The sequence below is a fragment of the Saccopteryx leptura genome, chromosome 2 (assembly GCF_036850995.1).
Source record: "Saccopteryx leptura isolate mSacLep1 chromosome 2, mSacLep1_pri_phased_curated, whole genome shotgun sequence".
Taxonomy (NCBI): Eukaryota; Metazoa; Chordata; class Mammalia; order Chiroptera; family Emballonuridae; genus Saccopteryx; species Saccopteryx leptura.
In genome coordinates this window covers 93,879,409-93,891,753 of record NC_089504.1, presented here as the reverse complement: position 1 = coordinate 93,891,753, position 12,345 = coordinate 93,879,409, and the positions used below count along the sequence as shown (strand labels likewise).

The window sequence follows — 12,345 nt, the reverse complement described above, 5'->3', positions numbered from 1 at the left end:
CAACCGGTTGTAAATGAAGTCATTTGAGTTCCATTTGTGACCACCACAAATGTGCCAGACAGGCTTGGGTAAATGTTTTTGTGTGCATGTCATTTTCAGCAATGGCAAGAAGCCTTTGAGCAGGGTTTCTGGCCAGGGCTGTCCACGTGGGCACCACTGTCCCTTGGACCCTGTAAGCCAAACATGCAGCTGGCATCTGATACCTGAAAAAATGTGTATCACATGTATGTGCCTTTATTTTTCAAATGTACACAGATGATGTGTGATTTAAAATGCAGAATGTCGCCTGACCAGGCGGTGGCGCAGTGGATAGAGCATCGGACTGGGATGCGGAAGGACCCAGGTTCGAGAACCCGAGGTCGCCAGCTTGAGCGTGGGCTCATCTGATTTGATCATAGCTCACCAGCTTGGACCCAAGGTTGCTGGCTTGAGCAAGGGGTTACTCAGTCTGCTGAAGGCCCACGGTCAAGGCACATATGAGAAAGCAATCTTAATGAACAACTAAAAATCAATGTCGCAATGAAAAACTGATGATTGATGCGTCTCATCTCTCTCTGTTCCTGTCAGTCTGTCCCTATCTATCCCTCTCTCTGACTCTCTCTCTCTCTGTCCCTGTTAAAAAAAAAATGTCAAAGAGCTACTGAGCATTTGTAGTGTTTTTAAATATCTTTGTATTGTATTCATCACAGGTGCTAAAATCAGTCATGTCTTCGAAGATTGACTTTTTGGGGATGTAGTTTCCTTTGGACTGAACTATTAGATGTTTATTTAGTTTAGAACCTTGGTTTTCCCCAAAGAACTGGATAGGTACCCATTTTCATATACAAATGCATTATGTTTCTTAGAAAACAATGCTCTTCTTTGAGCTTAGTGGCTTTATATTTATTGTCTTTGGGGACACCTAGTGATCACAGTATGAAGTGCAGCCTTTTTGTCCAGAAGCCATCTGTTATGTTACCAAGAATTGCTTGCTAATTCAGACTCCCCCAGGACTGTAGAGAGGGGAGCACCTCCCTGCTCAGCCCAGCTGGTGAGTGAGTGGTCACCCACACTTGGGGCAGATGGATATTGGAATCTTAGATCCAAGCTGTCTATGATTCTGAATGCAGGCCAAGATGGTTTCACTAAAATGAAGGATGGAGAGAATGCTGCATGATTGGAACCCTGGAATAGGAATTTTAAAGCAAAAATAAAAATAGAGAACATCCATTCTTGTCCAGGTTTTAGGGCTGCTCCATCATTGAAGGAGCCTGCTGGAAGCTTTTCTGTGTCTCCTAGATCAGTTGGTCCCCTCTCCTGAGCTGTACTCGCTAAGACTTGAGTCAGCGCCAGGCCCTGGAAGTGCAGGTCCCGTGAATGCTGTTCTCCCGCCCCCCTGGCCCGGCAGTGCAGGTCTGGTGGGTGCTGTCTTCCGCCCCCCAGGCCCGGCAGCGCAGGTCTGGTGGGTGCTGTCCTCCCGCCCCCCAGGCCCGGCAGCGCAGGTGCGGTGGGTGCTGTCCTCCTGCCCCCCTGGCCCGGCAGCGCAGGTGCTGTGGGTCCTGTCCTCCGCCCCCTGGCCCGGCAGCGCAGGTGCAGTGGGTGCTGTCCTCCCGCCCCCCAGGCCCGGCAGCGCAGGTGCGGTGGGTCCTGTCCTCCGCCCCCCAGGCCCTGCCGCCCCCCAGGCCCGGCAGCGCAGGTCTGGTGGGTGCTGTCCTCCCGCCCCCCAGGCCCGGCAGCGCAGGTCTGGTGGGTGCTGTACTCCCGCCCCCCAGGTCCGGCAGCGCAGGTGTGGTGGGTCCTGTCCTCCGCCCCTGGCCCGGCAGCACAGGCCTCATCAGCATCAGGTTGAGGTTTTCAATCTTTTCATTTTGCTCAGGAGTAGGACTACTTATAGTTTCTCCAGGTTCTAAACTAATCCTGAATTTATTAAAAATGTAAAAACGAAACAAAAAACTTACATTTTGTCAAGTTTTTAATATAAAAACACTGTTGCTCTATTTATAAAGCTAGTAATTTTTGTATAAACATAATAATTTTACTTAAATTATATGATTGTTTTCTCCAGTTAAACTGATTAAAATCTCCTAAACAATTTACTTTGAATTAGTCCCATTTACAACTTAATGAATTAAAATTATATCATATATATATATTCACATATATATATATATATATATATATTTTTTTTTTTTTCAAGATGAGACAGAGAGAAGACAGGCAGACAGGAAGGGAGAGAGATGGAAGCATCAGTTCTCCGTAGCGGCACCTTAGTTGTTCAATGATTGTTTTCTCATATGTGCCTTGACTGGGGGGCTACTACAGACCTAGTAACCCCTTGTTCAAGTCAGTAACCTTGGGCTCAAGCCAGTGACCATGGGGTCATGTCTATGATCCCACGCTCAAGCCAGAGACCCCGTACTCAAGCTGGTCAAGCCCGCACTCAAGCCACGGTCCTCGAGTTTTGAACCTGGGTCCTCTGTGTTGCAGGTGGACATTCTTTCCACTGCACTACCTCCTGGTCAAACGACAGATTTCAGATCATTCAAAAAATCTCATTGTTCTTAACCTCTTTTCGAGCTAACATGAATAGGAAAGAGACAGACAAAATGAAAAGAGACACTTGAGGTAGAAAGTTTGGTGAATGCACGACTGGACCATTTTCCTATAAAAAGTCAGAGTTAAAAAGAGGCTTTGAGATGGAGGTTATAAAATCTTTATGGTGTTAAAGTGCCCGTGCATGGGGCTGACTGCTCGTAGCAATCTGTTGTTCCCCAGCGCGTAGGCACGCACTCAGGTGTCTGCTCCTCGCCCAGGTTTCTGCTGATGTACTCCACTGTGCTGTGCAGCTATTACAACTCGGCCCTGACGACGGCGGTGGTGGGAGCCATCAAGGTGAGTGGGCAAATCGGTGGGGTGTATAACTGAATTGAGGACTAGACTGTGAGTCCCGGCCGTATGGTAGAAGCTGAGTTTGATTTTGTTATCAGTGCTAGTAAGAATGGAGGCTTGTGACATTTTCAGCTGTGTCTGGGCAATCCCTTCTTCTGTCTTCTAATCTAATCCATAAAACAGTGGGAGGCCTAGCTAACTTAAAAAGGAGAGACAAATTGTGATTTTTAAATTGGGGGGTGATAGGAGGGGATGATCTGGGAGAATGAAGTAAAAAAGCTGAAAAAAGTCCCAAATTCTGAGCTCAGACATACCTTGTCATGTACAATTTGGTTTTCTGGGAGGATCTGCCATCTAAGAAAGGGAATCCTTATGAAGAACAGTTTCAGTGTCAGTATGTGCTCAGTTGTAAGGTGTAATAAACTCGTAGATGGGGGTGAGTGTTTGCATGTGCGCCCGCATTGAACACACACGAAATGACGAAGGGTGGGCTGTTCTCAGTTCTCTTCTACACTTGCTTTGTATTCTATTCACACGCCTCCTGGAGCGAGAAGAACTGCCTGCTGGCTGCCCAGGGGCCTGAGCCTACAGGGGACAGAGTGCTGCTGGGCATTTATGAGATGTCTCTAATCTGTCCAAGTTTAGGATCAACGTACTGTAATTAAAATTCACTGCCCAGTGCTGGTGAAGAGATGGGACCTGGAATGCTGGCTACACCCCACCTCTCCCATCTCTTCTGTGTGTGGACTGGAGTGGCAGGACGCACCCTCTTCTGCGCTGCCGCGCACCGTTCGCTTCCTGCTTTATAAAGCCTGTGGAATGGGTTTTCTTCATTCACCCAGCACTCGGTGAATACTTACTGTGCGCAAAGCAACTACAGTATTTCCTTTCATATTTCACCATATACATGTATTTTCCCCCAACTTCTTTCCTTTTAGAATGACTGATCCTCTCTTTTCCTGCAGAATGTATCCATTGCCTACATTGGGATGTTAGTTGGTGGAGACTACATTTTCTCTGTGTTAAACTTCATAGGGTTAAATATATGGTAAGTGGGATTTTTAAATGAACTAATTTTAGCAAAATATGAATTTTTAAAAGTCTGATTAATATGTAATAAGTCAAAGAGTAGGTGTTTTGACATGACAGTTTCTAAGATAATTTTGCTTAAATCATTCAGTCTTCTATTTTTATGACATGCTCCCTCATGTGGATAATGGGGATGTGAATAAGGAACATTCAAGGGGTCGAGGTCTGAATTTAACTCGTGTACCTTCCTCACAGAAAAATCTCCTACGTGAGCATCTTCCTCTTGTGAAGTGGGCTCATTGAACCTGCGCTCCATCAAAGCCCCATATGCTCAGGGTACTGAGAGGAGTGACTAAGATACTTTTAAAAGGCATTTCGGGGTCCCAGACATGGGATGCTATTTTGGGATAATAATGTATAGTTTATTTAGTAATAACCAAGTGCTTATTTTCTCAAGAAGATTCTGTGTTAGATTTGATCTATTCTTTTATTTCTGCCCAAAAGACTTATAAAATAAGAGGGGTAATTCTCATCAAGTAACCTACAAATGAGGAAAAAACAGGAGGCTCAGTAATCACCTCCAGATTAAGCTGGCTGTGTTTATAAAGCTGGCAGCAACTACTGGTGGTTTCCTTAATTCTCACCCTTTCCCCTCCTTCAGCATGGCAGGAGGCTTGCGATACTCCTTCTTAACTCTGAGCAGACAGTTAAAACCTAAACAACCCGTGGATGAAGAAAACATCCCCCCAGATTTGAAGAGTTAAGACTGGGGCAGAACTGGAGACTGACTTGCGATCCTGGTGGTGGTTCCTGGACGTAGGAAAGGGAAGCCAGATGTGTGGGACATGGGACCCCTCTGATTAAAGCACGAAGCTGCAAAACACAAAGAGAATCTACCTCGCGTGCACTGCACACCGAGCCACCATCGCCCAGAGACGTGTCCAGGCAAAGTCTTACCAGCTGACAGTGCATCCTCTCAAAGTAAGCCGCGGTCACCGGGCTTGTTCCCAGGGGCTGCCCTGCTGTTCACCGGTCCTGTGAGCTCAGGAGGAGGTACAAGATCGACGCTGTGAAGGTGGCTATTTTCTTACCAGCACCTTTACCCTCACTTCCAAAGTCCAGCCAAAGCTGATGACAGTGAGAGCATTTCTTCAGTTTAAACAGATGTATCTTTATTTTCATAAAATTAGCCAAAAAGCTGCCAGTGGAGTTATCTGTTAGCTTTGATTTGCTCTTTTATGTCGGTATTTTTTCCCAATCATCAAAGTAAAATAAAAAATGGTTTATATGCATGCCTCCTACCGTGTATGGTATTATGTACTGTAGACAGGCAGGCAGTAAGTCAGTTCTCCACTGGGCTTTGGAGGGTGAACCTCCTTTTAAGGTTTCTGTCGGGAAAAATTACAAGTAACTCAGTGGAACATTCTATAAGAGGCAGTGTGCCCAGAGGCAGATTAAGGTTGGTTGAGGCCCCCAGTGCAGAAGAAAATATTGGGCCCCTTAAAAAAAAGAGAGAGAGACAGGGAAAATAAAAACACATGTTAACCATATTTTAAAATAAATAAAAAATATTATGTACTATTAATGTTAAAATTGCACATATGAAACCAAACTTGGTGTCATTAGAAAAAAGTGTAAAGTTGGAGTTTTGCGGGGCCCTTCGGAAGTTGGGGCCCAGGGCACATGTCTGGTGTGCCCGCCGTTAGATCCGCCTCTGAGTGTGCTCTGTCCACATTTAAGGAGGTCCTATTTCTCTCCTCATCTCCCTCCAGGTTGTTCAAGGGGCTATGAAATGCAGATCATGTGGACTTTAACCACAGGTGTGTTTCCTTTTTGTCCTGCCTCTCTCCCAGGTCCCTGCTGTGAGGGGGAGCCCTGAGTGCATGAAGGTTATTCCTCTCCGTCAGTAAGTGTGCTGTCCCCAGGGGCTGTGGTGCAGGGCAGGGCCCCTTCCTTCTAGCCTTGTCTTCACTACTAACCCACTGTGACCTTCCCAGGCCACCTTGCATTGGGACCTCCATTAGTCTAACCTGTGAAATTGACTAGATCTTTTTTTTTTTTTTTTTTTTTTAATTTTTATTTATTGATTTTACAGAGAGAGGAGGGCAGAGAACAAGAAGTATCAAGTCATAGTTGCTTCACTTTAGTTGTTCATCGATTGCTTGTTGTATGTGCCTTGATCGGGCAAGCCCAGGGTTTCAAACCAGTGACCTCAGCATTCCAAGTCAATGCTTTATCCACTGCGCCACCACAGGTCAGGCAAAATTGACTAGATCTTTAAATCCCTGCCAGCTCTAAGTTTCTGAGTTTCTAGAAGCTGAGACAGCTGTGGACAGGGCAGTAAATGAAGGAATGAGTGTGCTGATGTGTTGTTTCAACTTACTTAAAAAGTTTTTAAAAATTCTTAAGTGTAAAATACACATAAAATTTATTATATATTTTTAAGCGGAGGTAGGGGTAGACGGGCTGGAAGACAGAGAGATGAGAGGCATCAGTTCTTCGTTGCAGCACCTTAGTTGTTCATTGATTGCTTTCACATGTGTCTTGACCGGGGGGCTCCAGCAGACCGAGTGACCCCTTGCTCAAGCCAGTGACTTTGGGCTCAAACCTGCGACCATGGGGTCACATCTATGATCCCATGCTCAAGTTGATGACCCTGTGCTCAGGCCATTGACCTTGGGGTTGAACCTGGGTCCTCAGCATCCCAATCCAACACTCTTATTCACTGCCTGGTCAGCTTATTATCTTAACTATTTTTGGGTGTAGAGTTCAGTTGTGTTAAATATATTCACATTGTCGTACAATCTCCCAGACTTTCACATCTTGCAAACTGAACCGCTATGCCCATTACACAGTAACTGCTCTTTCTCCCTGCCCCAGCCCCTGAACCACTGTTCTATTTTCTGTCTGTGTGAATTGCACTGTTCCAGGCAGCTCATATAAGTGGAATTACACAGGATTTGCTTTTGTGACTGTCTTATTTCACTTAGCATAACGTCTTAAGGTTCCCATATTATCGCATGTGTCAGAATTTCCTTCCTTTTTAGGTTGGATAATGTACCATCATGTGGATACACCACATTTTGTTTACCCATTCAGTGGACGTCCTGTCAATAGATATTTGGTTGCTTCCATTTGGCCATTTGTGAATAATGCTGCTATAAATATGTGTGTACAACTGTATCTTTGAGCCCATGCCTTCAATTCTTTTTGGATATTAAAATAAAACTTGTTTCTTCTACACACAGAGCACTTCTGACACCAAATGTGTGGGGTCTTTTTTCACATTCAGCAGTTCTCCAACCCCGGAAGTCAACTGGGTGTCCCACAATTGAATTCTGATACTACCTGCAGCTAGCTCAGACCCCACAGGCTCAGGGCTCAGTCCCTCAAGACTGCCTGTCCCCCCTTCAGATGCCAGCCCCCAGTCCCAGGTTGTGACTGGGGCTTCTGACTAACCGGCCATAAATCAGGACTTCCCCCTTCCTCGGGTTCAGTAACCTGCTAGAATGGCTCACAGAAGTCAGGGAAGTGTGCTACTTTCTATTACCAATTTATTATAAAGGCTACAAGTCAGGAACAGCCCAAGGGAGAGACAGATGCATAGGACAGGCAGGTGGTAAAACGTTGGGAGTGGCCACACACTCTCCAGGTGCGCCCCTTCCCCAGCACATCGGGTGTTCATCTCGCTGGTCAGGCTCCATACGCTCAGCTCAGCCACAGTAATGCACGGACCCCAGCCGCACCGTCTTACACCCCATCCCTTTACATTCCTGCACAGCCTCGCACAGGTTCCCAGTCTCTTCACATCCTGACTGATGCATGCTGGGGTTTTTTTTTTGAAGTAGCCATTCTAACAGGTGTGAAGACATATCTCATTGTGGTTTTGAATTGCATTTCTCTGATGATTAGTGACGTTGAGCATCTTTGCAAGTGCTTATTGACCATGTGTATGTCTTCTTCAGGGATATGTCTGTTCAAGTCCTTTGCCCATTTATGAACTGGGGAGAAAGACACAGGAACATTGAGCTGCTCCTGTATGTGCCCTGACCGGGGAATTGAACCAGCAACCTCCACGCTCCAGGCCAGTGCTCCAACCAACTAAGCTATCTGGCCAGAGCTTAATTTTTATTGATTTTTAGAAAGAGAGGAAGGGAGAGAGAGGGGAGGGGGGAAAGGAAGCATTTGTTGTTCCACTCAGTTGTGCATTTTTGGTTACTTCCCATGTGTGCCCTGATGGGGAGTTGAACCCGCAACCTTGTTGTTTCAGGATGACACTCTTAACTGACCGAACTAACCAGCCAGGTCCTATTTTTGGAATTCCTAAAGGAAATTGCTTTAGTTTTAGTTTTTCTGAAGTATTAATATGGTCAACCTTTTGTTTTCATAAGAAGGATGCCTGGGAGGGGAGTTCTTATTGAATTTTTTTTCTTTTACAATCACCCAAGTACCTTAATTGATCTTTTCTTTTTTTTTAAATTTTTTTTATTTTTTATTCATTTTAGAAAGGAGAGAGAGAGGGGAGAGAGAGAGAGAGAAAGGGGGAGGAGCAGGAAGCATCAACTCCCATATGTGCCTTGACCAGGCAAGCCCAGGGTTTCGAACCGGCGACCTCAGCATTTCCAGGTCAATGCTTTATCCACTGCGCCACCACAGGTCAGGCCAATTGATCTTTTCTTAAATGAATCTTTCTTTTTTTTAAAACAGGTATAGTTTATTTTTTAAATTTAAAGCGTTTATTTTTAATTTATTGTGTAGACATGGTTTCAAGTGTCTCACTCTATATAACACCCCTACACACCACATTGTGCTGCTGTTGGTCAAATAAGTTTGTAAATATAATATATAGGTTTGCTCGCTTATAGTTTGCATTGGGTGTGGGGGACAGGCTGTAAGCAGGCAGGGTTGTTATACCCTAAGGCTTAGTTTTAAGACTAAGCCTTTCCCACCCTAAGTGACTTTGTATCAGAGACTTCCTTGTTTGTATATTGGATTAAAGGTTTTAATTTCTACAGTATAAAGTGGGGCAGACCGGGAGCTTGCTCTCTCTCAGTTACTGAGATTAGCATTAGAGAGGAGAGCAGGGAGAGCAGAGAAAGGCCCCGTGGAGGAGAAGAGAAGCAGCCAAGATGGAAGAGTGCTGAAGGAGAAGCCAGTTTGTGCAGAGTTTGTGCAGAGAGAAGGAGATGGGGAAAGAGGTGAATAAGGCTGGTGAGGTAGATACCTTTGATTCTAGGAAACTCGGATTAGTCAGTGGCTTTGGGAGCCCTGAATGGAAAGGGAAGTGTTTTCCCACTGTGTGTATTTCTTGCCCGCAGAGTGCAAGCTAGGATTAAAGCTAATGGCCCACCAGTTCTTGGCTCCATTATTTCATTACCGTCTGTCTAAATCAAATGCAAACCTGCATGGCCCAGGCGGCTGTGATGGTGGCTGTGGCAACTGACCATACAGCTGCCATGCCCCATACAAAGTCTGTTTCTGCCCCCATTTCACCCCCTTTGCTCCCCTTCTTCCTACTCCCACCCCCTTTCCCTCTGGCTTATTGCTACCCTGTTTTCTGTATTCTGTGTTGTGTATAAATAATTTGACTAATCCCTTCACTTTGATTCCATCACCTCTTCCTCCTTCCCTCTGACCCTGCCTCTTTTTCTCTTTTATTCCTCAGTTTATTGTGTTTGATTAGATTTCCACATATAAGTGAGATCATATGGTATGTGTCTCTCTGCCTGGCTTATTTCACTTAGCATAATAATCTCCAGGTTCATCCATGCTATTGCAAAATGTAGGATTTTCTTCTTTTTTGTGGCTCTGTAGTATTTCATTGTGTATATGTTCCACAGCTTTTTTATCTACTCATCCACTGATAGACACACGGGCTGTTTCCAGATCTTGGCTACTGCAAACAATGTTGCAATAAACATAGGGGTGCAGATCTTCTTTTGAATTAGTGTTTTGGGATTCTTATTTATTTCTAAAAGTGGGATAGCTGGGTCAAAAGGCAGTTCCATTTTTAATTGTTTGAGGAAATGCCATAAAATTTTCCACAATGGCTGCAGGAGTCTGCATTCCCACCAGCAGTGCAGGAGGGTTCCCTTTTCTCCACACCTTTGCCAGCACTCTTTATTTATTGATTTGTTAATTAAAGCCATTCTGGCAGGTGTGAGGTGATATCTCATTGTGGTTTTAATTTGCATTTCTCTAATGATTAGCTACATTGAGCATTTTTTCATCTGCCTATTGGCATCTGTGTGTCATCTTTGGAGAAGTGTCTGTTCAGATCCTTAGCCCATTTTTAATTGGATTGTTTTATCTTCCTGGGGTTGAGTTTTAAAAGCTTTTTTATAAATTTTGGTTATTAACCCTTATCAGACTTGTGGCCTAATAAGTTCCTCCAAAGAGTGGATTGTCTTTTTATTTTGTTAATGCAGCGGTTCTCAACCTGTGGGTCACGACCCTGGCGGGGGTCGAACGACCAAAACACAGGGGTCGCCTAAAGCCATCGGAAATTTATATTTTATTTAAAAACGTATTGTATAATAAATACATATTTTCTGATGGCTTTAGGTGACCCCTGTGTTTTCGATGGCTTTAGGCTACCCCTGTGTTTTGGTCCTTCGACCCCGCCGGGGTCGCGACCCGCAGGTTGAGAACTGCTGTGTTAATGGTATCTTTTGCTGTGCAAAAGCTTTTTAGTTTGATATAATCCCATTTATTTATTTTGTTTTATTTCTTTTGCCCACGGAGGTATATTGGCAAAAATATCGCTACAAGAGATGTCTGAGAGTTTACTGTATATCTTTTTTTTCGAGGATTTTCATGGTTTCACGACTTACATTTAGGTATTTTATAAATTTTGAGTTTATTTTTGTGAGTTGTGTATGTTGATCGTCTAGTTTCATTTTTTTGCATGTACTTGTCCAATTTAAAAAATACACCCTTTTTTATCTGTGTGGAAAGACTTCTATGCCCGCTTCCGTCTGTGGCCAGCAGAGGGCACTCCAAGAGCAGCCCTTGCAGCTGGGTTGAAACTTGAAATTTCTGCTCTACTGTTAACTAGATTCCCGAGGTGTGGGGTTGCTGGCAGCTCCAATCTGGCTTTTGAGTCAAGGTCACTTGAGGATGTGGGATATGGAGAGGGTGCAGAAGGATCCGCGAGCTCCAAAAAAGCTGGAGAAGAAAAGTAACCCAATGTCTTAGGTCTCCAGATTTCTTTTTTCTTACTAAAAAGTCTAGAAACCACTCTGGAGAGACAAATAAAACTATCCATGATATTTTGCTCACTTCTGGCTACTGTACTGCTAACAACAGCAATTTATTTGTTAACTTGAATTTTTTCTGCTGTTTTAATATTTTTTCTGTATATTAAATGTATCTCAAGTGCAGGGGCACTGGAGTTTCGTGATTGTCGAGTTCTCTTCAATAATAGATAGAACCTAATTTAGAGACTAGATTTATATATATTGTGTATTTTATATATTATATAGTATATATACTATTATATATAACTATATTATATTATATATTTTTATTGTATATATATTTTTTATATTCATTCTCTGTGCCCTCAGAAAAATGATGAAGGTACATATATCATTAATTTCAGAATCTTGAGTTACTTTTTCCTTTTGCATGGTCATTTTAACTTTTAAGCCAGGGGTCTCAAACTCAACTCAGCATGTGGGCCGCAGAGCAAGATCACAGCCGTTGGGCGGGCCGCACTAGGTCTACAAAAGGCAACTGTTACGCAACACTTTTCTCACTGCAGTTGAAAACAAACAAAAAAAAAAATCAGTACAAACAAGCACAATCGTACATGCAGTTTACTCAGTGTCACAAAACGACCAGAGACTGTAGTTCGCATCACAACTGCTGTTAACTAAGCTAATATCTAGCTAGGATGCTAGAGAAATGAAAAATACAAGTAGGCCCCTAGGCTTACTTAATTTTATCCAAAATATTTTGAACTTCGTGGATTAGTCTGTGGGCTGCACAAAATTGTTCGGCGGGCCGCAAGCGGCCCGCGGGCCGTGAGTTTGAGACCCCTGTAAGCCCTAGTGAGTCATTTTTATGACTAGTCATTTTTGTGTCCTGTCGATGGATACATGCCCTTGTGCTGAGACTTGCCAAGGGCAGCGACTTAGCTGACCGGCAGTTGTGACTCCTCGGTAGTTTTCTGGAACGTAGGGTGCCTGACAGCTCAGTAACTCCACACCTCTTTCTGTCACCAGACGCTGAAGCACATGGGAAAAGGGAGCATGCCCTTTAGGAGGAAGCGGGGTGAGGTCCCAGGCCATTCCTGGAGACTCTGTGTGACTCTCACCTCCACTCCAGGTTGAAGCCCCTGAGTGAGCCTCGGAGCCTCTTCCCCTGGGTGGGCTCCTGGGCGGGACCCTCAGCGTCCTGGGGAGCCTGTTAGAACTGCAGGCGATCAGGGTGCAGCACTGACTC

At 44.4% G+C, this 12,345-nt stretch overlaps 1 protein-coding gene across 1 annotated transcript in view; it reads left to right on the top strand.

Moving 5' to 3' along the window:
* Positions 1-7,137, top strand: part of SLC35D2 (solute carrier family 35 member D2) — a 56,638-nt gene extending 49,501 nt beyond the window's left edge. Inside the window, exons 10-13 of the mRNA XM_066368312.1 lie at positions 2,793-2,871; positions 3,834-3,916; positions 4,559-5,929; positions 6,157-7,137. Of these exons, the coding sequence (XP_066224409.1) occupies positions 2,793-2,871; positions 3,834-3,916; positions 4,559-4,661 (265 nt within the window). The 3' untranslated portion in view covers positions 4,662-5,929; positions 6,157-7,137. The remainder of the gene's footprint in view (positions 1-2,792; positions 2,872-3,833; positions 3,917-4,558; positions 5,930-6,156) is intronic.
* The last annotated feature ends 5,208 nt before the right edge of the window (positions 7,138-12,345 follow it).